This window comes from Onychostruthus taczanowskii, unplaced genomic scaffold (genome assembly GCF_017590055.1).
Source record: "Onychostruthus taczanowskii isolate IOZ18803 unplaced genomic scaffold, ASM1759005v1 scaffold23, whole genome shotgun sequence".
NCBI lineage: Eukaryota > Metazoa > Chordata > Aves > Passeriformes > Passeridae > Onychostruthus > Onychostruthus taczanowskii.
Window position 1 is genome coordinate 1,754,441 of NW_024499573.1, and position 26,472 is coordinate 1,780,912.

Genomic DNA, 26,472 nt, shown 5'->3' on the forward strand with positions numbered 1-26,472 from the left:
TTATGTTCATCAGAATAACTTCCTCATTATTTTGTCCTGCTCATCAGCAATACATATTTTCCTCTGTCAGTGCAGCAGCTATTTAGCCACCAACAGTGCTTTGGGGAGAGGGAGGGGCAAGAAACCTAGCTGCAATAACATTTGCCTTAGCTAAAGGAGTGGTGTAAAGAACATCCCTTGAGTGCAAGAAGAACGTTAATGTCAGACAATTAAGCCTTCAGAAGCAGTGAAATGCCAGTTAATATGGCATTATTAACTAGTGAATAATCTTAACAGTCCCTTGTGCACAGGTATCTCCTGGTATTCGTTAATGGTATAATTGCTTACAGTTTATTACTCAATATTGTATAACATCACATATTTTTCATCTGTGGCATCAGACTGTGTCTCTGTTATAAACCTGGGCAATAACAGAAGAATTGTTAATAATAAAAAGGAGATCATTTTCTATTTGCCTTCCCATATGTGTACAACTGAAAGTAAGTGTTTAAATATTTTTATTCTCATTTTAAATTTGTTCAAATATCTACTAAAGAAAAAAAAAAACAACAAACAATTAGGGGTGGGGAATCTCAGTGATCAGCACATCTAAATTTTTTTTCTCATCAAATTGCAATTTCTTATTTTCCTAAATTACAAAGATTTACGAAATTTTCAGTAATAACAATAAATGTGAATCTACCATAGCATCTTTGTGCTGTAAAATTCAGTTTCTTTTGCGTCATAAGCCACTTCACCATTTAGGGTTATCAGTACCTATAAACTTTAAGCAAGTAGGTGAAATATTATGAAGCTATATGAGTAAATATTTTTATATTTTATTTTTATTTTTATATGAGATATTTTGCAAAAAAGTGAAAGTTCAGTTTTCATATAGGAAATAATGTTTAAGACTTTATTGTTATTTCTTGAAAGCATTTTTTGGTCTGTTTTAAAATACTCCAGATTTTCTCCTGCAGTTTTATCTTTCAGTGTTGAAGTTATCTAAACCCAAATCATAAAATATAGATAGATAGATAGATAGATAGATAGATATACACCTGCTATATTAGTGGCTGATTTTGTAATCATAGTAAATACCTTTGGCTTTTTAAAGAGCCCTTAGAGCATGTTTCTTACTGGTCATCTGTGCCATCAAATGTAATGATTGATGGTTTTAATAAAATAGATCCTATTCTTGTACTGTAATTTTCCTATTTCTCCTAGTTGTGTTGAATCCTCTTTTTTTCTGTGTCCTGTGACAGCCTATTTCATTACTATTAAAAGCTTTCTTGTTCTGATACTGGAATACTCCTAAATACACAGGGTTCTATTGCCCCTGTGAAGAAATTAAAGACTTTTCAGAAGAGCCATGAGTTCATTTCAGTTGCTTTCTCTAAAGAAATATCAAATTTCCTTCAATTCTAGAGATGGTAAAGTCATGGGTCCTCTGTGGCTCTTGGGGTAAGTGGCAGTGAGGGGTCTGTGTCTAGCTCTGGTCTTGTCTTTATATGTGATATAGACAAATTAGAAATCAGCTGCAGGGGAAAACATCCAAGAGATATAAAAACAGAGAAATTTGTTCTCTCAGTTTGTTCAGATCAACATTAACAGGAGAAAAAGAAAAAAATAAAAGGAAGAAAAAGACCAGGAAAGGGAAGTGGACAAAGGAGAAAGAAAGTGGTTTAATTTGCAGCAAACTTTTTTTCATGGAGCAGTTACAGGTATTTCATTATGGAAGGGAGAGAGGGGTACTGTAAACCAAGAACTGGAAACAGAAGTCAGAGACATTCAAATTAAGGCATATATTTTTTTAAGAGGAAGGCCAATGAAATCACCACAGCAGAAGAAAAGAGTCTCCAGCTGTTCTCATCTCCAAGGCTGTAGATGTTTCTGGAAAAGGCTGTAGCAACAAGAATTAAAAGGCTTAGTACAAAGGTCACTGTACTGATTGAAGCAGTATATCCTGCAACATGTGGGAGGTCAGACTAAAGGATCTAAAGGGTTTTATTCTGACCTTGAACATCAAGCATTAATATACATAATATAATAATAATATATAATATATTTAATCTTAAAATATAACTGCGTACCTTTGCTCATTTTGGGGTGGTTTTTGATCTTTCCAAATCAGCAGCCACCAAATTATAGATATGCCTTCTCTCTGTGTTATGCTTTTAAATTCCCACATTTTTGATGCAGAAATTCAGAAAATGTAATTTGCCTTAAAACAAAAAAGAAGTAATCTTAAGACTGTCTCATGCTGTGTTCCAAGTTTAGAGACATAAATATTGCTCAGTGACATTTTTCTAACCCAATCATTCTTTCAGGAGCCTTTGGCTAGTTTGAATCTGAGGCTCTGAATAAATTATTTCTAATATTCAGCATTTTTCAGTAGCGTTTTTTTTTTTTTTCCTTGTTTGCTGTGTAGTAGTTGGCTGCTACCCCAAAATGCATCCTTTTTCCCTTTGTGGTGTTCTATTTTTGGCACAGATTAATGCAGGCATTAATATTAATAATGATGATGATTGATGATGATGATGATGATGATGATGATGAAAGTAGCAATAGTATTGAGTACTGAAAGTAGCAATAGTAATGAGTATCTTTTTGGGTACTTGTTAGGGCAGGAGATAACCATTATGCTTGCAGAACAAGCAAAAACAAGACACATAGCTCAGTTAGTATAGCATGAAAAGAAAGAATTTCTAGCATGAGAAACATATTTGCACTGAGAAATTAACTTTATACTTGAGTTTGTCCTTCAGATCAGTATCACAAGATACAGACTGGATTTATTTTGGTTGAAGATAAACCAGAAAGTGGCTGGCTCTGAGAGGTCCACTGTGAGTCCACTAGGCTTAAACTAGTTGACACTTTTTAGGAGGTGCTATAGTGCTGTCAGCATCCTCAGAAGTTAGCTTTCCTCTTGGTTTTCCTTGATGCATGGCATTCCTTTGTTGAAATATCTCCAACCAAAAAAAAGTTGATATTTTCCTACAATGACTATTCCCTTTCTGAATAAGGGCATCTGCCAGCTCTTTGACAACTGGTGAATTACTACATCTTTTATATGTTCCTTAAGAACAAATCCCAGATCCCCTTTTCATGGTGTCTTTAGTCTGTTGCAGATTAAAAGACTCCAGACTGCAGTACAGGGCAGACTGCTCTACTGAATGTTGTTTGAAATGTCTCTCCTCCTTTTGTTTAATTAAAGCACCAAAAATCAGATGTCTTTATGGAATACCTCTGAATTCACCTCAGGAATAAGATCATAGCTTCAGCTGAAGTCAGTCTCTAAACAACCAGCCATGGATGCTCTGCTCCAAGCTTCAACCAACATCATACAATCATAACTTTTTGAAATGTTTTGGTTTTTTTCTTTCTGCTGGGATGAACAGGATTTTCTCTTCCCTCTCTGTCTCAGTTAAAACAAGAGAGCTCCCCTGCTCTAGATATTCCTCCTCAGGAGTTCACTATTTTGATGTAGAAACCAGTTTTGAATCGGAGTTTAAGTGACATTCTGACATTCTGACGTTCTGACACCATTGCAACTTGTCATTTGTGCAAAAGAAATTTGATTAGCAGGGGGTCTTTTTTTTTTTTGTTTATAATGTTCTTTGACTGCAAGCAAAAATATGTCTTCCCCTCAGTGTTACAGAGTCTGAAGGTCTTTAGGTGGCTTGTGCTATACTGATATAGACACATACAGATATTTCCTTTTTTATAATGCATTTCTTTAGATCTGACATCTATTGCAAGAAAGAGGTATAAAGATAGAGATGTGTTAGGATCATGCAGATTTATACAGACCCAATACTTGCTTGTTTGGGACATCAAGAGCCCTGGTCCTGTGGGGTTCACTGCCTCTGCGGACTCAGCATCACTGGCAGGGCCAGTGGGACCTGCTCTCTGTTAATCCTGATCCCCAAGCTGCATTATTTTTTCAGTTATCCATACAGTTTCTGGGAACTTCACATTGAACAAGTCCAATACAATCTTTAAGTTCTTCTGTCATGTAAACTAACTTACAGTTTTGGGACATCACTTGGCAGCTCAAGGAGCCTCCAGAAGAAACCACAAGGTTCAAATGGAACCCTTAGCACATTTTAGTCTGAAGGGACACCTGAAACATACAACCTCCTTCCTAATGTGCAGCGGGTGATAGGGTTTATTTATTGCACGAAATATGCATTTTAAAGTCATTGTTTCATCCTCTGCCATCAGCCTTTGCCTGGTTTCCTAAAGCAAGAGACACTTGCAGAGTCCCTAAATGAAACCATCTGTTTTTTTCTGCTCTGACACCTTATACCCCAAAATCTGAATGCAGACCTACTCTGGCATTAGCATTATTTGAGCTTGTTAGTGTAGGATGAGTAAACAATCTGACTTTCACACTAGCATTGTTCTGCATATGAGGCCCAAGTTCAGTAGTATTTGTCCAAGACGCCTCACTGTAGTGTTTCAAAATGGGTAAAGGTAAAATTCTTCAAGCCAAGTACTGAAATTATTCTGTTTCCTTTCAGTCTTCAAGTGTGTAGAAGAGAATACATGAGATGAACAGAAACTTTCTTTTCTATAGCTGTACAAGTGTCCAAGAATCCAGCCCTTTATTGTTTTAATTTCCTGTTTTATTGCAGTCTTAGAGAAACAGAAAATTTTTACTAGCTTCCTGATTTAAAACCATAAATCTCTCCATTATATCTGCATGCTAGTTTAATACTGTCAAGCATGTTAAAAATAAGAAAAGGTAGATTTACTGCTGGCATTTCTTATATGGTGTAAAATTTACTTACAGTATATTGGGCCTGTAGCATTAAATGACAGAAATGGCATTGGGAAAGTAAAGATCTAATATTTTATGGGGTATGCATCAAAATCTCTACAGAGAAAGGCAGGTGAAATTACAGGCACATCCTGCTTGATAATGTTCATGTTTGAGGCTCTTTTAATGGCTTTGTACCATATGCAGATTGATATTGACCTTAACATGCACAGATAAAACTGGAAATGTGTAACTATTAATCCACACCTCAGTGGCTTGCCAAATTCTTTATTGTCCCCTGATTTTAGCCTTCTAGTTTTCTCTTTTAATTAAGTAACCACTGTGAAAATGTAATAAATTCTGTGTAAAACAACTAGGCATACTCCTGAACTACAGACTATATTGATTTTAGTCCAGTAGATCATAGCCATGGGGACAATGTGCCTGAAGGGTAACAAAGTGAACCTACAGCTCTGTCATCTCATTTTTGTCCCCTGATGTGACACCTTTCCGCTTCTGGGGATGCAGAGTGAGCAATTTTAGTCCAGCTGTAATTGTGTGCTTTATTCTGTGGCTCAGCAGACTGGGGTATTAGAGAAATGCAGCAGCAGTCTCTTCCCCAGAGGTTGAGGGCATCGTGTCTCTGCAGGCAGAGTACATGATCTTGCTGGAGTACCCACCATCTGCCTGCCTACAGCTCCTGGGAGCAGGAGCATTTTATTTCTCTGTTGAAACATATTATGTAAGCACACATATTTTTCACAATCTAATTTTGCACAACACACAGTGCCTCTTTTGGTCATTTGCATTTTCCAGCAGTGCTAATTAAATCAGCACGAGGGGACTCAGCTAACCAACTGAGACCATCCCAGAACATAACAGCCTCTTCATGCACCGAGCATCTGGTTCAGTGCTCCAAAACCAAGTGCTGTCTTTCATGATAAAGTACCATTCTACACAAAGGGTACCTTTGATGGCATGAAGACACTGCTCTATTGGCTACACATACAGCAATTTTGAAGTGTTTATTGAGTAGCATTAAAAAGACTTCAATGTTTTGTTTTAAAAAATCAGTCCCATTTTTGTAGGTTTTTGAGACCAAGCTAATTTGAAGCTACATTGTGGTTGTGTGTTGGGGATCTACTATTTTTGTCTGACCCAGAGACATGGGCTCATGCAGTCTGGCTGTGCCTAGAAGTGAAGAACGGTCTTGCACTGCTTAGAAAGCTCTGTCAGCAGTAAGTACACGGCAATCGTTTGCTTTGTCATCTACAAATCTCTGTGTTGTATTTTGTGGTTATTTATTTTCTTTCATTTCATCCTGCCAGCTTATCTCTGAGACAAGTAGGAAGATTTTCCTTTCCATATGTGTAAAAAAGAGTGACTGTAGGAATTGTATGTTCAGTGGGAGTGATTCAGAGGCAGAGTTAGAGAGGCTGTCTGCCCTGCCACATTGCAGAGCCAGAACACCCAGACTCTGATGGTTCTTTTTTTGCCTTGACAAAATGTTTTTCAGAGACAGACCACCAAACATAACGACCCAGACTGTGATTCAGAGCAATAGTTCTCTGATGGGAAGTGTTCTGGTACCTGGAGCTGAGTGCTTTTATGAGAAATATTGTTCTATTTAGCGCCTAAGTAATTCCCTTTCAATGGAATGAACAGTGTGGTCTTGTAAATATCTAAATATTACAGCTACTGCTAGTCTAGTTATATCTTGTTTGATTTGTTGTAAAGCCTAAAAACAACCCATTCCACTAGTAGAGCAGAATTTGTTCCAGGTGACCTCAAGAACTCCACTGTCATCAGACTCTTCTGTCTTGACTGAAATGCAGGTTTCTTAGTGTGCAGGGCATATTATCACTTCAGTGTTATCCCACAAGGGCTAAACAGTGCACCCACTGCTGCAGTGGCCTCTCAACACTCCCAGGCATTCACCTGCCCTTGGCTTGGGGACAGAAGTGCCACTTGCTCAATTTCCAGCCTGACTCGTTTCGTTTTGTGTGCTGAGAAATTTTCTGGCTGTCCTGGCTAACTTGTGTGATAACTGTGAGGTGGTGCCACTGTAGGCTGCAAGCTGAGAAGAGCATCCCACACAAGCGAGATGCAGAGGGCTGTGACACTTATCTGGTGCTCAGTATTGTGCTGTTTATAAAACTGGAGGATACCTTCTCAGCCTCAGGCTTATTTGCAGCTTAATTTTCCATTACTGAAAAATAGCTGCAGACCATTTTCCATTTTAATCTTTCTCAGTGTTTTACTATTCTTTTGACTTGATATGAATGCCATATGAATGACACTTGATTCTGGAATACAGCATTTTCAGGGAAAGAAACACATTTGATAACATATATGCAATTCAGTCTCAGAGATTATCAATCATTTTGTGAATCTGAAAAATTCAGATTATCTATTGCAAAATTGAGTTCGGAATTGACAAGTTTCTTGAGTCCAAAGTCTGCAAATGCTGTTGTGCTATTTATGACTATTAGAAAGCAAGAAAGTAATGTATTATGATAGTGATTTTTCATGGTACATTATGAGTTCAGACTGAGATGCTACAAAGACTTTAAAAAACTGGGCTGCCATGATTCCGATACCAACCTAAATCATATTTTTAAACTATTATTAGAACTCATACAATGGTAACCTCTGTGAGCTTACTTCCCTCATAAATTGTGTATTACTGGGATTCTTTCACCCAGATTAATTTTTCTTTTTACAAAGTGTCAGCAATTCACAGCCTATTAATATGGCAATATTATTTCCAGAAGTAAGGAAAATAAGTCTTTATCTGAAGCAATTAAAATTGTGCAGCTATGATTTAAGTAAAATACCTTTCAAATAATTCAAGTCTGGTAAAATTATGCCACTATTCCAATTCAGTCTTTCATATTTTATTTAAATACATGTCAGACGTCAAAGTTCCATCACAGTTGTCTTCCACAAAGATAAAATGAAAAGAGTATTAGAGAAAAAGAATATTTGTGTCCCTACTAGATGAAGAGTTGTGCTGATGTATTAATAGAAAAAGAATATTAAACAGAACAGTAACTTTTCTATTAAAGGTGGGGATAAATTTTTGTCTACTTTTGTGAGGAGCTGGCTTTACCCACTGCAAAGCAAGGACAGGAGAATGTTTGTCCACTGGAAAAGAAATTTGAACATATAAGTTCTGCTTTTGCTTGAATAATAAAACCTGCAACAGAACCTTCATGAAGACTGGCAGTCTACCCCAGCTCAGGGTTTTAGGGCCAGAATGGAGCTCAGAGGAGGCTGCAGAGGCTCTGGATGTGGACAGCAGAGGAGGCTTTAGGTACAAGTGAGATGTGTGGAATTCCTGAGGAATGTTGTCTGAGCAGGCCCTTCTTCCAGGTGTCCTGGGCATGCACCAGCTGACCCCAAGAGGGCTTGCTGGGTTTTGGTGCTGAAGGAGTCACCCTTGAAGCACAGAGAATTGCACTGATGGAGTGAGGCACGATTTGTATCCAGGCAGAACAAACCAGGCCCCCATTATCACCATTACTGTGTGTTACAGATTAATGCTGCATTTTTCAGAGAACTCAATTTGTCTAATTTTTCTAACTTTTTTTTCTAATGAACATGTCAGTAGGCAGCACATGAGTGCTTTTTTTTTTTTCTTCCAAGTATACACATTAAAAATATTTTGCTACAATTTGATTAAAAATAAAATTCTTACATCTTTATGACTCTTTTTTTTTTCCCTCATTACATAAATTTTTTTGCTGGACATTTCCGACTAATGTAGATATTCCCAGAATACAAAACATCTTCCTGGAAATATATCCAACTCAAAAAACAATATAAATGTTTTTCTGAAGCTAAAACCAGCGTTACTTGTCTGTTCAAATGTTTTCAGTATGATACAGTCAATCTCTGGTTAAACCTATTCTGTGAGTTTTCATCTTTATGTGCCATCATTTTTCAAACAGGCTTTGTCTTTAGAAGAATACCAATAAAATGTATTATTTCCCTTTTCCAACTGACTTCTTGAAGTCAGTTTCCAGAACTTTCTTTGGGAGCTGTATCTGAGAGCTGGGTTACATAACAAACATTGATGTTAGCAAATTTCATACTCTGTTGTGACACCCTTTGGCCAAATAGAAGGAGATTTCCCAGAGTGGGAGCATCTGAATGCCAGCTAGTATTTGACTGCTGGTAAAGACTTCAGTAAATATGTACAAATTTCAAGAGAAAATATTGCTGGCTTCTATATGACTGCACAGGATGAGTGTGAGTTTTGACATTCTCATTTTGTAAGTAAATGTATGATCTCTTACAATTTTATGTTTGTCAAAAACATCTGTAAAGATAATTATTTGCCTTGTAGCAAGTCTAGTAGGAACAACATGAGTCTTTAAATATCTCAGTAGCACTCATTAAAGTTTGTGTGTAAGTTAAAAATCAAATCATTCATAAACTGGAGGCACATACAAACAGCTGGTTCATAATTATCTTTAGTGAATTTGCAAAATGAGAGTAAAAGGCAGTTCATTTCCAAACAGGTTTTGCAGAGAACAGCAGCATTATTTGAACATCACTTTATTTATGCACCTATTAAATGGAACACCAAATAAAAGATGAGTAGTCTGAAAGCAAAGTGCCCCAAACTGTCCTCCATGTTACAAGATTGACAGCTGGACTTTTTTTTACCAGCCAGTTAAATCATGGCATTTCCCAGCAACTTCAATCTAGAACTGTGCTGAGCAGCAAATTAACTTAGGAAAACAAACAAACAAAAAAATTACCTCTAAACAGCAAAGGTACAAAATTATTTTAGTGGGTAAATATGCATTTTTTGAGGTTGACTTGGGGTAACTTTGAGATTAGAAAGTTCATTTTGCATGCTGCTAGCAGCCTTTGGAAGGTGCTGCAGCTGGCTTTGCAATGGAAAACTCTGTAGTTTGCAATGGAAAACTCTCCTCCATGAGGAGTGGAGATCTATATTGTAATAAGAGCTGAAGTTCAGCAATTTGAGGTAAGGTACAAAATGCAGATGTGTCTGGCTCAGTTGATTCTCCTGCTGACGCAGCCTCTCTGTATCATTGCAAACCACATTTTTGCTTCCAGCATAGTGCACACTTGTGTCTTCACATTTCAAACAGAGGCTTGAGGCTAGCCACAAAAACTAAGGAAATAAATCCAGGGAATGATATGCTTTTACAGTGTTCCTAGACTCCGTCTTCCCCTGTGGTGCTGGTCTCATTTGTGGCTGCTCCAGGGTATCCTGTTTATCTGGTCCTCAGACTACCCTAGAAGGTACAACAAAGGCGGGTGTAACACAGTGGTGAATTAAACCCACGGTGTCCTTAGGCAGTGAGGACTCCTCTGTTCCCAGAAACAAAATGGAAACTTTCTCCACTGTGGAGATCAAAGAGTGTGCAAACCTCAGCCAGGCTCGTGGTCTGAGGAGAGCAGGTGGAATATATCATCTGTAGAGATCAGGGAATTGCATATTTGTACAGAGACATACATCCAAATATGAATTCTCATAATGGAGAAAATCAATCATTGGCTAGAATTCGTTGCAGGATTTTATATAGTCTATGTAGTGTCATCCCCATGCAGTTTAACCTGTAAGTCCTGCAATCCTGTATTTTCAAATTTTGAATTTAAAATGCTAGGAGCAAGAAATCAAAGGATAAAGCTAAGGATGCAAGTCTAAGTGTTATAAATGTGATCCATGTGTATGTAAAAGATCCATAAGCAAAAAGGTTAGTAATATAATCCATACCCAAAGAGAAAGACTACAAAATAGCAGGCTATGAAAGAGAAGGCCATTTCCCATCAATAAATTAGATTTGAAAAGGTTTTTCATTGTATATAGCACATAGAAGAATACAAAGATCTCATTTTTTCCAAAGCATTGAAATTTGTCTAGATCTCCATTAAAAGATCACGGAATACAATTTATTGGAGTAGTCCCAAATATGAAAGAAATTAAATTTTTCCTTGAGGATTTTCTTGCATAATTCCCTCTTGGTTCTCCATCACACACATTCAACAGAGCTCATAGCTCACCCCAAAGGTTTAAGGCTTTGCAGATAAGTCAGATGGGAGACTTGGCTGGGGGTAGTGGTGAAAGGCAGGCAGAAGTGCAAAGATGATGCACAGTTGAATCTAGGGGTAGAAAGGCTTTAAAATAAAATGTGTGATCTTCTGTTTACGGCTGGCAGTGAAATAAATGCTTCTTATTATTTATTAAAGTGGTTTTTTTTACTGTTATGGTATTTACATGGAGACTTGAGGGATCATCCCTTGTTGAGTATGCCCATTATACCAAGACCGGGGAAATGCCAACACTCATCTTTATACTAATCTGAGCACCAGATAGGTTTGTTGAGAATGATTTTCCTCAAATAATAGGCTTAGCTACAGGCTGTATTTTAATAATGAACCCTTATAAAACCCAACCAGGAGTTTTCATATTACATGTAATTTTCATATTCTCTCTTAAAAGTGTTTTTTCTGGTTAACTGTTGTGAGTTAAACTATTTAAGTAAATCATCTTTTACTGACTCATATGTTTTTAATGCCTGATATCTTTATTGTTCAAGTATTAAAATAAGACATATTTAATTTGTTTAAAAAGTACCATTTGCATTACAAGCAAAATGAATTCATCTGAGTAGTGGAAATAATATTTTTTTTTATTTCATGAAGGCTTTCTTAAGGTTGTTTTCTTTTTTTTTTTTTAAAGTTTATTACAATAAGACATCATCAAACTTGTAAAAGAGAAAAAGGAATGTTGGTGCTCTTCTTCTGAGAGGATCATCTGGGGAAAAACCAGGGGATAGAGCAAGAAACTTTGGTTTATGCTTGGAATCTTTCAGGGTGTAAGATAGAGGGAGTGTTTAGGAGCTGTGGCTGACCTGGGCTTTCTCACAGCTGTGTGGTGCCCATCCCTCACTGCTGCTGATTTCTGATTTTTTGCATCAGCCTGAAGTTGTGTGGGTCTGAGAACAGGACAGGAAGAGGGGAATTATAGGTCACCTCACAATAGGTTGTATTGTATTTGTGGGGTGCCTCGACGTTGGAAGGAAGGAACAATGAATCTGACTCCATGTTCTCAGAAGTCTAATTTATTATTTAAAGATACTACATTATATTAAAGAATACTAAACTATACTATACTAAACTAAAGAATACAGAAAGGATACTTACATAATGCTAAAAAGATAATAATGAAAACTTGTGACACTCTCCAACGGCCTGACACAGCTTGGCACTGATTGGCCAATGAGACAAAACAACTGACCCCAGAATCCAATCAGGCAGTCACCTGTTGGTGAACAATCTCCAAACACATTCTAAAGGAGCAAAACACAGGAGAAGCAAATAAGATAATTATTATTTTCCTTTTTCTCTGAGGTTTCTCAGCTTCCCTGGAGAAAAATCCTGGGCGAAAGAATTTCTCGGAAAATATTAATGTAAAGGTTGTATATGACAGAATGAAAAAAATGATAGAGATGTTTAAAGATAAGTGGTCATGGTGTCACTAAAATTATTGGAATGACTAAGATGGGTTCTCTAGGGTAATTTGAGGTATTCTGGATTCTTACCAGACCATTTGAAATGACATTCAGAAATGAGCACTTAGACCATGCACACAGCTTTTTACCTGTGATGACTATGATTTTCTTGATATCTCCCAGAGACAGTGTGGGAAAAAATAGGAAAAATAGAATATTCTTGCACTCACCTTCCTGGGTAAAAGAATAATAATAAATCAGATAATAATCTGATATAGCTGATAATAAAAATAATAAATCAGATATTCCTGATATAGCTGATTTAAAGAACTTAGGTCATCATTTGGGCTACTTATAGAAAGGTCAATTAGAGTATCTGTGAACAGTGAAGGATAAATTAATCTAGCAGGCACCAAATTGCACGTATTCTACTGCAGAGATGCAGAAGAAACTTGAGCTGCTCTCAGATGTCAATGGACTCATCCCATGGTTTGGATATGAAGCTGCAGGTACCACCTGAATAAATAATTTGGATGAGACTCTCCAGTAGAATACTCCTGCTGAAGCTGGTGAAAGCCAGGTCATTCAAGGCATTTGATTTTGCCAAATATATGGCTTATGTTTAAAGTCAGAAGTAGAAGCTTGTTAAAAACAAAGGGAGAGCCAATATGATTAAAGCAGAGCAGTAGAAAAGAGGGGGTGGTTTATACTGAAAGTTTATGAGCTTTTTTTGCTTTCACAGAGTAACGATATTAAGATACTTCCTTTAGTTTCTCCAGATGCAGAGCATGTAAAGATGCAAATGTAGATCTAAAAGTCTTTCTGGTACATAGATATTTCTAACCAGGAATGTTTATGGAAGCCAGGAAAACAGAAATCTTTTAAATTTTAATCCCAGCAAATAAAATATCTAAGGCAAATCATCGTCAGAAGAGATGCAATTGATTTTACTGTTAAAAAAATCCAAATAATTTACCACACCATATTTTGGGAAGTCAATTCAATGAAAGATTATGATACAAGAGGAGCAAATACTAATGGGTGAATACTCAGAAGTGTTTGTTGAAAATTTACATCAATAAAAATGTGTTAAGGGTAAAACAAATTATTTAGAGCTACCATTGCAGGAACAAGAGGGATGTTTTTGTTTACATATTTTTCATGGAAAATATAATGCAACTGTAGACTCCAGCTGGAGCATTAGTGAGTTACCAAATAGGAAGTTACAGCATTTAGAATTACAGAAAATTTTAAACCTTTATCCCTGCCATTTTCTTGGAAATGGTAATTATCTTCAGATTTGAATTTTTTAATGATCTAGAAACTATTCAGTACCCTTTTGTCTGTGGGTTCTTTATTGTACTTCTTTTCTGATTGGACTTTTCTACAAGATTTTATAAAGACAAGCAAACATGAGAGAAATTTATTAGAACACTGTAAAAAGTTATACTTTGCTCATTAGATTCGTAAGTATAACATGCAAACAGAGCAGTTTTTAGTTCAGCCAAGTGTGTCTTATTTTATAATGTCTGGAATAAACTTCAGTCATGGTTATGAGTTCACCATCATGATTGGTAGCTGTACCTAACCCACACATGCATTATGCAAGAGATCATTACTGGAAGTATTTAATTCACAACCTATGTTTCTCAGCTAGCAAAGCAAGGGGATCCATTGGAGTGAAATGAAACTGAAACAGAGCACAGGCCTGAAGCCAGCAAAAAGAAAATAAAGTGTAAAAGCACTGCGTGGCTGCAAGCCAGTGAATGCTCCATCACGCAGTTGGCAGCCTCCTCTTGTGGCAGTGGCCAAAGAACCCTTTATATTATGGGCTCTGGGTTGGGCTCCTAAAGCTTGAGCTGTATAATACCTCTGACACACACCAGTGCTTCCTGCTGCTGTCACATGCAGCGAGCAGGATGTGGCCTGGGGGAGCTCCTTCTCTCTGAGCTCCAGCTTGAGAGCCCCAGCAGCGCCGGGATCTGTGGAATGGTGCGATGGGCACCCGGGATCCCGGAGCACCGTCCCTGCTCCTCCACTGTGGGCAGCCTGGCAATAAGAGAAAAGAAAGGGGTTAGGTTCATGTCAGGAATTTTTCAATATCTCAATCAATGTTCTACAGAAAGAGAAAATAAATGGAAGTTGAATTCTACAGAAGCTAAGTCAGTCACTTGTCTAACAGGGCTGGATAGGGTCATTAAATAGTAGTTACTGACTGTAAAAATGCTCTTCCCCTCTTTCTTTTTCTGTGAACTTACTGTCATTGTCACTGTTCTTCTTTCCCTCCCAAGTAAACCAAATTATAACATTTTCTGTATCTTATTTTCAGCCATTGGAGGACATAGTCCTATTACTATTATGCACGTTATTTTTGCTTTATATAGTCTGTAACACATACTGTAATTCACTGCTGCTGAATCAAGGCTGGTTTACATATTTGCAATACACTATAGTTTTATTGCAAAAAGTTTTATGGAGCCATAACTGCACATGCAAGATGTTGTTCTGATTGTGCTTCAAAAGGATCAGGCTGCTCCAAAGCCTAGGTACTTTAAATACCACAAAAGCACTTCTGGAGTCAATATGCTTTAAGTAAAACTACAGAACTTTTTAGGGGAGAAAAACAAAAGAATGACAATTGAAAGGATGAACTAAAAATATACTGCATCTATTTTTCTGAGCTCTAGAACTATTTTATTTTTTAAAATTTCCAGGAGGAAAAATTTGTTGTTATACCAGATTTAAAAAAGAAAAAAAAAAAAAAAGGTAGCTTATGTCCAAAGTATTGAAAAACATGAATTATTTAAGACAACAAAATTACTTTTGAAGAAGAAAATTGGTAATTGTACATTGTAGTTAATTGTAGTTAGTCTGACTGCTCTTTAAAATGCACAAAGTTCCACACTATATACTCAGATGTTAAGAAAAAATTATATTTTTTCCATTGTGCTTGGAAGTTTTATTTCCTCTGCACCATTATTTTATTTCTGTTTATTTCTCTTAGAAACTTGCTTTTTAATTGCACATAACAAATGCAAGGCTGCAGGCATCTCTTCCTGTAAATACACATTTTTATATTTAGTTTGGAATATGCAATTTGCCAAAAATATCAGGTGACTCTTTTTATGAAGTGCTTAGGAGGTTTTAGTGCATTCATTACACATGTTGAAATAAATGAATTAAATGGCTGTGCTTGAAATGAGAGGCTGCAAATAAAAAATGCACTTTGAGGGTCAGAAATCTGTGTAGATCCTAAACTTACTAATGTTATAAGTTGAATGATTCAAGTTTGTGTCAGTGGGCAGGCTACAGCTGCTGCTCTCGAGCTGGCATTTTCTCAGGCTGCCAGAGAGCATCTGCATCACTGGGCATGTTCTTCATATTCGAGTGAGAAGAGCAAGAGCTGCAGGACCTTTACTCTCTGCAGCCGATCACGAAGGACAGCAGACGCAGAGAGTTTGTCTACAGCCCCCTCAGAAATCTCAAAGAAATTAGAAGTAAGGATGGGCTCATCTGCAAAAACTTTTCTATTGTAAGAAAGAGGGTTAGTGGTACAAAGTAATAGATTAGTTAGAGCTTGGGGATCCTGGAAGAACAGAGATCCAAACGGAAGTTCTCAGCCTCAGGGGACCGGGCATACAGGTATTTTGTGTCATATGAGCTGGGGTGCTTTTTTCCCCCTTCTTTTGATTATGAAAGTTTGCTGGCTTTTTTGCCTTTAGCTAAAGAGAGAAAATATTTATAAGCTTTTTGTAAACCTGGAACAAAAGGTTTTGAAGTTACTGACAAAGTGCAGCAGTAATAATATTATAGACTTATAGGAGGCAGATAAATAGGAATATCTGTAAGAAGAAATATATTTTAATTTATAAGCATTTGTGCTCTTCAGTGACTTTCAGATAATTCAGTAGGGATGTTATGTGTTCCTATTTACAGGAAAATCTTCATATAGTCTAAGTCAACAAGACTTTTGGCAGAGGATTCCATAGCAAATGACATTTGAAAAAAAGTGTTAAGGTTGCATGTGTGAAGCAACAAGTTAGGGATCTATCTACTTGCAATTTTTCATCTTGGGAATATATGTCAGAATTCAATGTAGTAATGATTTTCTATATTTTTCCTATGTCAGAATTTCAGAGAGAGAAGAAATTGAGTTATTTATAGACTTCTCCATAATTATAAATGTATCCCTATTCAAGGTTAAAAGAAATGAGGAGGAACTATATTGGGAAATGCTTATTAATCATGTTGGATTAGATTTATAGATATGCCTTTCATAGTGGAAGATGATATACCAGTCAGTAGTTTAAATTGTTTTGTCCTAAAATTATAGTAAAAGTGGCAAATACAAGGTTTTTAACTCAGTTTTTCCCCCATATGCACTGCTTTGCTGAGATATTGTAATGACATTTTTGGTGGTGGAAATAAAATATGAACCCTCGTTTTTGACAGTGCCTCCTTCAATTGTTAGTTCTATCAATATACATAAAACAGAACATATAACATTTATATGATCTCTACAGACAGCCACATTTCATTCTGGTTACACATGGACTAAAACCACCAAGCACTGCACAGAGATTTTGAACCAAGTTTTTTAGTTCAATAAAAAATGGGAAATTGGTACACGGTCATGGGAAATATAATACCTAATACTTTATTATTTACCTACATATATAGGTAGTTTTGTGATAACAATATGTTCAAGTTTTGTGCAGAAAGAAAATTGACAGCTCTGTCTATAATCCTATATATTTATTTTCTGAACTTGTCCTGGGTTGATGAGGAAATGAGTTTTTCAAGAAATTGTGGTCAAGATTTAGCTTTACAATTATCAATAGTAAAAAATACCGTACCAACCACATGCTTTAACCAGAAATCTCTATGTGCTTTTCGTCCTCCATCGTGACAGAACCATGAAGGAAAATGAGCCACAAAGACTTCACAAGTGATTCATTGCATCCGTCAAAGCAATATAATTTTAAATTGTACTTTCATTTGTCTTTTCCCTGACAGGAGGCATTGTTGATAAGGACCTTCGTCACTACCTCAATCTACGGTTTCAGAAAGGTTCGGTGGACCATGAGCTCCAGCAGATCATAAGAGACAATCTCTACCTCCGCACAGTGCCATGTAAGTAGGCTGGAGATGGACAAACCTGGATTTTAGTGGCAATAGCCTATCTGAGTGAGTCCTGCTGAGGCTCTTTGCAATGCATGAAGAGGTGTTCTGTGGATAAAACAGCCTTCCTGCAAATAGATTTGTGGCTTGGTGCCAGTCTTCTACATTACTGCTGAGAAATTCAGCTGTGCAATGCTGATGTTTTCGTGGTGTTTTCAAAGCTGTAATTTCATAAAGTCTGTCTCTAGAATAATAATAATCTTATTTCTTCTGTAGTCTCAGGAAGCACAAATTTAAAGAGAAAAAAAAAACAAAGCAGTTTTGGGGGCTGGTTCAGTGGATGTCCAACAGAGAGTTTGATATGCTTCATGTTTCAGATATTCATTATGTAATAATGCTATTGGATTTAGAAAGCAATAGGGCAACAGAAGAAATGTATACACTGGATTTTGTTTGAATGCAACAGGCATGGCACTGAAACTTTGTACTGTCTTGCATATGTGTTTACTGCTACATAAGTCAATATTCAAAATATTCTGAAACCTCTAAAAATACTTTTTGTTGTATTGACCATATTCAGCTACTTCAACAGCAGACATGAAATTAAGCAGAGTCACGCAAGCCGTGCCCAACTGTCAGGGCCATGCCTTTCAGAACAGATCTTCTTGGCTGACAGACAGTATGTCATTTAAAATGGACTGAAGTTCCATTATTCTTCCCTCATAGAATAATTGCTTAGCAGACATAAAATGGTTTTGGCAAAAAGGGGGTGCACTTTTGAACTCACAGGCTTGGCACTGGAATGATAGGCAGAGGAAGGTGTGCTGAGTAAGTGGCTGTGCTATTTACATGGTAATGAGTGGGTACTCTGAAACTGAGTTGTTGTGAATGCTACTGTGTGTTTTTTCTTTCATAATATTAAAGAATGGAGCTTTGAAAAGATCCTCTTAAAAAAATAAACAAATTCCTAATTTCTAATGTTCCATTTACAACTGATCAGAAAGGAAGGTGGGGAAAAACATTTAAAAATTATTACCTGTATGCAGAAAACAAAAAATGTAATATTTTTGTATAGAGTTATGATAAATTAGGTTTGCCTGAAGATGCTGAGAAACATCACAGCTGAAGTGGAAATGCATGCACAAGAAATTTTTGAGACTAAATCCCACTTCCAAGGTTGTCTGGGTGCATCATTAGCCTAAGCAGATTCTTACTATAACCCCAGTCCATGCTCATTAGTGCCACAGGTCCAGGTTAAAGAAGGAAAACTCAACATTATTGCAATTGCTGCACACTTGTATGACAGACACTGTCAGCAATATGGGCATAATGAGTATTTTTGAGGTTGTTTTGTTTTCTTTCAAGGCAATAATAAAGCGGTGTCAAGTAAAATACAGTACCCACAGAAGTAAATTTATCATTCAAAATGTAAGACTACAACCACAGACTGCAATTTGGAACCTATAAACAATACAACCTTTTTTTTTGCTGTGGCTTCTCCATCTTCTGTGTCACTTTGGGTTAAGTTCTTAGGTCATTATTGTGTTATATAGTGAGTGTTTTTTATTTAGTAAAAACTATGTTTTGAAATATACTATAGTGTTGGAAATGGCAGGTGCTGATTTGCGAGGTATGTTGGCAAATATTCTTGGAGAGTGGAGGATTCTTTTCAGTAGTAGTGTTAAGGAAAAGAAAGAAGAAAAAAAAAAAAGCCCAAAAAAACCCAAAAAACCAACCAAGCCCTCTATAGTGCCTAATTGGTATATTTTCTTCAAAACTTTCTTGAAAATTCCATGAAAGTAATCCTTTTTAAAAGTGGGTATTAAAAAAAAAATATAAAATGCAGACAGGATGATATCTCGTTAGCTAAAGGATTTTTCATAATCAGTCAAATGAAAAGGATGCCATCACACAGTTTGCAACCAAAATTTTCTCTAAATCAGAATTGTTGTGAAAATCTTTTTAAAATGTAATTTTACTCTGTCCCTAGCATTCATGCCTAAGATGGAAAATTTTCTTAACTATTTTCTGATTTTCATATAACTTAATTAATTTTTGAATCACAAACTTACCTTTCAAGGGCATTGGTATTCAAATTCTTCTGCTCTGGGCAGTATTTTGTTTTTAAGCTGTGTACATATTCTAAGAGTACTGCTTGGTTGTTCTACCACTGTCCTTAGTATACAGTGGTGATGTTTAACTTACTGTACCACTGCTCTCAAGTTCACTTATGAGTGCACCTAACCAAGAATTTAGTACAAATCTTGCAACAGATACCAACACAGCAAAAGCAGCACTCATTTTTGTCAAATTCTTGTGCAGAAAAATAGAGAGGGAAACCCAGCTGCAGGCAGCATAGACTTAATTTCCAATGATAAGGTTGTAACACAAAGAGGAGGAAAAGGATTGAAAAATAGGTGGCAACATTTTTCTTTTAAAAATGCATCCACAGAGGTATAATTGCCAGTAAAACCATGAGAAGGTTTACAGGAAGTCCTTGACCTCGAGTTTTTCTGTCCTTTGCTTTCTGTTCACACTGGCAGCACCGGCCCCAGCAGTGCAGTGGGCACGACCATGGGTTTCTCAGCCCTCAGGTCATACTTAAGTCATCTTTCACTTGCATTGAAAGAGCGAGTATTCTCTATGAAACCAGGAAGCAGAGAACTATTCCTTACCTCTTTTAAATCAGGATAAGCCAACTCAAGTTAGACAACTGAACTAGTATTTACTAAAAACTAGACCAGGCTGGGCTTTGGACTCAACCCTGGCAGTGTCTAAAGCCAGGCTGGAAAAGGCCTTAAACAATCAGCTCAGCTCTAGTGGGAGGTGTCCCAGCCCATGGTAGGGAGTGGTGGGGCTAGATCATCTTTAAGGACTCTTCCAATCCCTTAACATTCTGTGACTCCAGGTAAGACTTTGAATTGTCTATTATACAAGTGTCCATCCCTGTGTAGACCAAAGAATGGATGGGTCAGAATCACATGATGTGAGGATAATGGGCCAATTCTGCCCTCAGAAATTGTAGCCCCTGGGAATGGGATGGATTGGTTGGGTTTGTGATTCTTAGGTTTCTCTATTTTTGCCAATGCTGTGCCCCTTTCTAGTAAATGAGAAATGACCTTGAGAGTCAAATGCTGCCTTCCATAAGTGTCACAGGTCTCAGTGCATATGAAATTGATTTTCCCTGCATTGCCAATGTGAATGATATGGATATGTCCCAGGATGGGTTATACAACTGTATTTGCAGCAGTCAAGATGCAGGTGTTACCAAGGCAGTTTTGGGGAAAGAAAAGTTCCTCATTTTCCAGTTTCAGAAGACCTAGCTGAAGTTTGTGTCATGCATTTTCTTCCCATTTTCCTGTTTGTAGAATTTTAGCATTTTTCATGTCCTAAACTCACTCCTGAAGATATTTAAGAGCACTACTGTGCACTACTACGTTTTACCATGCCTACAGAAAAATAAGCATAGTGAAATGTGGTAGCTGTCAGCACTGTCTGACACTATCCATCCAAATCTAGGGATTTGGAGAACAGCCACAAAACACAAGTTGGGCTCTGAGTGCTCTAGGCAGACAACACCTTAGTCATGCTGCATCATGTGCTTGGTAGTGCTCTCAGCAAACCGCAGTTGCCATGTGGGCAAGCAGCTTTCCAGTCTTCACTATCGTGAGAAGAGGTAGCTCTGTGTCATTTCAGGAATAAAGCTTTGAAGGGAGTGAATCACAGGAAAGCAGTTTTGGTAGTGAGAGTCATGTCCAGACCTATCTCCTTTGATATGTCCTTTCCAGCAATTGCAAGTTCCATTTCTTTAAAAGCTGGCAAAACAGGGTAGCTGTGGGTGAAAATAGAATCAGTGTATGCTTCCTTTCCAGACAGGGAATGTGAAATGATAGTGGAAAACACTGTGATTTAACAGCACCGTAAAAAGTCAAGGACAAGCTGATTCATAAAAGTAAAAAGTCATCCCTTAATTGGAAGAGAAGCTCATTGATATCCTCTGGCATATAACTTCAGATTGACAGGAGCTCAGGTGGTCTATCCTGCTGCACCATAGGAGGATGCAGCCCAGGAATGCTTTCTTCACAGTGAAAATGGTGAAAAAATTGCTTTAAAAATATTGTGGGGATGAGGAAGCTTCCTTCCTGTCTTTCAGTTTAGAAAAAAAAGAAATGGTGTAAGAGTAGAGAGGACTGGGTATGTGGATCAGCCTTACAGTACTGGATATTGCAGTGTTACCATTAGCACAGAATTTGGAGGAAGGATGTTTTATTTAAGACATTTATCAGTAGCATAGGAAAAAAAATTAAGTTTGTAACTGAGTTATATGTTGTATGTGAGTGACCAGCGGCAAGAAATGGAATCATTATGAGCAGCAGTTTTGCACATACCAGATTGTGCTAACAAATCCTCCTTTTTTTCAGCTTTCCTGTGGATGCCATGGGTACTCTGTTTTAGGTGAATATAATTAACACTGCACTGCAAATATGATGCCTATGAACACTTAATAAGTCACTTCCACTGTGACTTATTTTTTTACATCTTCTGTGAATATTTAGATTTAGGTCATTTTGAGTCAACATAAATAAGAGCCTCATTTTCAAATATAGTTTTGTTCTATTGTATTTTAGTATAGCCTGGTCTATATATAAATTTAACCCACACACTGCAGTGTTGACTGTGTACTGTTGAAATGATATATCTTACATCATGCTTATGTTTGTTGTCTAGTCCTCTTCACAGAAGAAAAAGTACATGCAGTGATAGATTTTTTTTTTTTCCTGGATGTTGGTTTAATTTATCATATATGGTAAAAGTAGAGCCATTACCTTATATTTTGGTGATACTAAAGTCAATAAAATATGTTTATACTTGAAGCTGCAGGGGAAATCACACTTTCAGACCTGAAGAAATCTCCTTCTGCAAAACAGTGCAAAACAAAGAAGGTCATTCCCTCTGTCAGGGAAGTGTAATATATTGGAACACCTTAGTCATTCATAATCTGCTTCATGGGTAGCAATCAGGAATTAAGAATTTCTGGGAGTGTGTAAGACTTTCTTCTCCCCTTGATAGGTGTTATCATAGTTTGTATTTCTTCCAATACCTTTTATTTTTTTTGTCACAATAGTCAGTAAATACTGAATTAAATCCATGTTACATACTTAGGTTTTTATATGAGGCTTCTAATTTCCAAACTGAGGAAAGAGTTTCAGAATTCAAGTGGGGAATAACTCTGTATTGGTTGAGGGTAGCCCAAACTCAGAAGTTCTCTGTGCATAGTTCTGCTGCTCTGGATAAGGTTGTGAGCTATACCTGACTAATCTATATTTGGACAAAAATGAAGCCTTTCAAATTTTTTTTGAAAAATGCTTTTTTTCTACTTCTAAAAAGTATATAGCCAAGAAAATTGAAAGGGAAATGTGTGAAACAGACTTGCCAATGGTATAATATATTTTTCTTACAAGTTTGTTCATGTCAAAAGTATCTTACAAGAGGTATTGTTGGTGAAAGAGCTGCCAGTTTGACGTCATATGGAGCTATTGCTAGGATAAAATAACCTGTGCTTAGCATACCCTACTGCAAGAAATGTCTGCATCACTGGAAATAACGGTACCTAGCTTTAATGACTACAGTATTCTTCCAGTGTTAGCTATTGCTTAGACTTTGATGGTTCAGAATAGAGCAATGCAAAGCTCTTAAAAATGTTCTTGTTGTGTATCTCATGGAGCACATCTCCAAAGTGTACTTAAAGTCAAGTCATTGGCATCTCAAGCAAACTCAGGTAATTATGTGAGACGAGTGCCCCACTGTGCTGCTTGCAGCACAGCCACGTGTGCCAGAAGATGAGAGTTGTCACTGCTTCCAACAATGGGCAGCCTAAATAGAAGAGGGAAAGAACAGCTGACAAAAAACCACAGAGCACCAACAATGGTTAATTGTCCTGCATGAGGTGGAGTGGTGGCAAACTGTTGCCTGTGGAGTTTGCTTTCTTTTCCACTGTTTCATTCACTATTCCTAATTACCAACTGAAAATGCACACGCAAAAATGACCTGTTTTTCTGAGGGCACTGGGAGCTCCTGGTCAAAACAATTTTGCTTATACATCTTCGTGACTTTTCATGTTGTTTTATGAGACCTTTTGTTAGTTTCAGAGCAGGGTAGTAAAGGTTGGAGTCAGCTTCTTCTCCATCAGTTTGTACGAAGCATTGCCTGTGCTCAGAGCATCTTTGGGCTGCAGGCAGGAAGGCTTTCCTTCAGCAGGAAGTGGATAAAAATAAAACCATGGTAAAACCAATTTTTAAAATGTTGATCAAGGTGAAAATACTGTACTGTCTCTTAGTTATGAAAGAGAAAATGTACATAATTTCTGTCTTTTTTCCTCAGAAATTTCTCTGTTCTACATATTGCTGATATCAGCTTTCAGGTATTCAGTAACTAAGTACTCATCTTAAAATAACATGTATGGAAAGAAAATACAGTTCAAGAAGAAGGGGGGAATGAATGTGTCTGATTTAGTGTAACTGCAGTAGGAAGTGAGAACAGTTGAAAAAAAATGAAGAGGAGTAGTTGTGTACCACTTCTGATATTGTAACTTAAATGTTCCATAAAGGTTGTATGAAGACATTAGGATGCTTTCATTGGCTGTACAGTTACAACAGTTCTGTTTTTCAGAGATTTCTGCACCCAAATCACATCTACAAGACATTGAGGCTGATATTTGTCCCCTACTCCCATTCTTCCCATTCCTTAACTCCCTCCTTCCTGCTCTTTTAAATACCATGCTTTTCTCCCATTTTAAAACCCAAATTATCCAAAATCAGTAATTTTTTTTGTAAAACAGTGCCAATATAAATTATTTTTCTAACAGGTAATCTGATGCATTGCCAACTGGAAAGTTGATAGAATAGCACTAAAGACACTAAAGGTTTAGCAGCGAAAAAAAGAATAAGAAAATGCTCTGAAATTGCAAATCCAATTATTTTAAAGCTGCTTTCCTACAAAAGTGTACCATATATTATCACATATCTTCCTTCACTGATGTTACCTGGCATGTGATTTAAAGACTGATGTCAAGCATCTCTAGTTGCTCATCACATCTGTCTGGAATTATTTATATGTGATATAGTGCATGCATAACTCCAGATGAGAGTTTAGTTACAACAGTTTTGCTGATTGTCCCCAGGAATCAATAAGTGTTTATTTAAACTTTGGGGAGGCTCTCTATATTGCAAAATGGGTTCTCTAATTCACGTGATACCAAAAGGATAAGGGATACCAAAAGGATAAAGGATAGTGGTATTTTTAAATGAGTTTTGGTGATAGTCCTAATTTTATTGATTACTAGCAGCAAACTAGAAGGGCAGTGGCATGAATCTGGTGAAGTGCCTTGCCTCAGCAGAACAAGAATAGCAAACAATAGAAGAGGCCACAAATAACTTATTTCACAAGTACAAGTCATAGTTCTTGAGTAGCCTAAAGCAGGTGGAAGTTTGTATAGAGCTTGTATCTCCCTATGACAGCAGGCTTTTCAAGCCTGAAGGTCTTAGATATACTAGTGACCTTTCTCCTTAAATGAACAAAGTATCTTAGAAATTTAAGAATTACAAATATGGCCAACAGAACTTGCAGCATTGTTAAATGTAAGCTTTCTGTGATTTCTAAAGCTTTTTTTTCCCTACATGATCTTTCCAAATTGCCTTTTGATGTTAAAAGATTTTAAAATATATCCTCTAGGTAAATTTAGCCTCCATCTGCAGTCAAATAAATTAAAAATTGATTTTTTTTTTCTTAAGGTAAACTAATCCCTAATCTAAATATCTATGTTTTCTCTCTGGAGAAGATAAACTGCCAAAGACAGTGGATAATCTTTACTTGGTGATTTTTGACTGAAGAACAACTGAACAGTGAACATGGAACACCAATAGCTGTCCTTAGAAATTCAGAACAATATTAACAGAAAAACAGAGCTGTGTAAAAGAATCAATATTCTGGATTGAATGACCAGCTAAACTACTAAATCTGTATTTGCATAATTGAACAAAAAGGTCTGATATCAGTTTTGGGAGGATGTGCTTCTTTTGGGTTTTTTTCTCTTCTGGGGCTTTCATCTACAACCATAAGAAAAGCAAATGAGTGGCAGTGATGATGGATCATGAACAGATAATCTGGTGCTTACTGAGAAATGTATGTGAATTGGTAAGCACTTGGCCGAGTTCACCAAGTAACCAACCTCTCACATTTATGTCTCTGAAGTGCCCCTGCAGTTCCGAGGTCTCCTCACACCAGCTGGAGCCCAGACCTTTTGGTTTGTTTGGACACCATGCCCTGTGCCACCACTCCCTTCATTCAAAGAGGTCACTAACATTCATGGCACTATACAGCTTTAGATGTTTTTTCAAGATTTAAGATTTTCCCACCTGTAGAGAGGAAGGCACAACTTTTTGCATATTTTCTGTGTCTTACAAAAAAGGAAAGAATTTCAACCTTCTGTGCATAAGCTCAGGTCAATGGACAAGTGTCTCTGGTGGTGCCATGTTTCAGATTCAAAAGCACCCTGTCTAGAATAAATCCCATTGAGAAGGAAAAACATTAGAGAAGGAAGATTACAGAGGTGCTGTAACACCTGAAGAAGTGCTTAAGACCTGAAGAGTGAATAAAACTTTGGTTTCATCAATAGGGCTGAGATTAATTTGTAATTTACTGGCTGAAAAAGTGTTATGAGGAAACTCCTTTTCTGCAAGTCCTTTTCTTTTTATTTTCCTGTATCCTGAGGATATTACTGTCCTGGTTTTGACCCATGACAGTTTGTCAAAACTTTATATTTCTCCTTTATGTCTAGGTTTTGATTCTACCTAATGCATTTTTCTTTTTCTAATGTATTACTGTTATTAACACATCAACCTCTTGACTAGCTATCAATCTATTATGGATTATTCAAATAATTCTGTCAAATTTATTTCATTGAGTCTGAATAGAGAAACTTTCTTTCTGTGGAGATGGCAGAAATATATTTTGGTTACAAAAAAATAATTAGAATAATGCAGAGGTTCCAGACCTCTGTATTTCAAATGAAAGCAAGGATCTGGATTTAAATGCAAAACAGCGTTGTAATTTTAG

General features: G+C 36.9%; 1 protein-coding gene across 2 annotated transcripts in view; it reads left to right on the plus strand.

The window, feature by feature from the left end:
• MAGI2 (membrane associated guanylate kinase, WW and PDZ domain containing 2) overlaps positions 1 to 26,472 on the plus strand; it is a 704,176-nt gene that overhangs the window by 194,653 nt on the left and 483,051 nt on the right. For both annotated transcript variants that reach the window (XM_041405490.1, XM_041405491.1), the window contains exon 2: positions 17,254 to 17,370. In XM_041405490.1, coding sequence (XP_041261424.1) covers positions 17,254 to 17,370 — 117 coding nt within the window. The remainder of the gene's footprint in view (positions 1 to 17,253; positions 17,371 to 26,472) is intronic.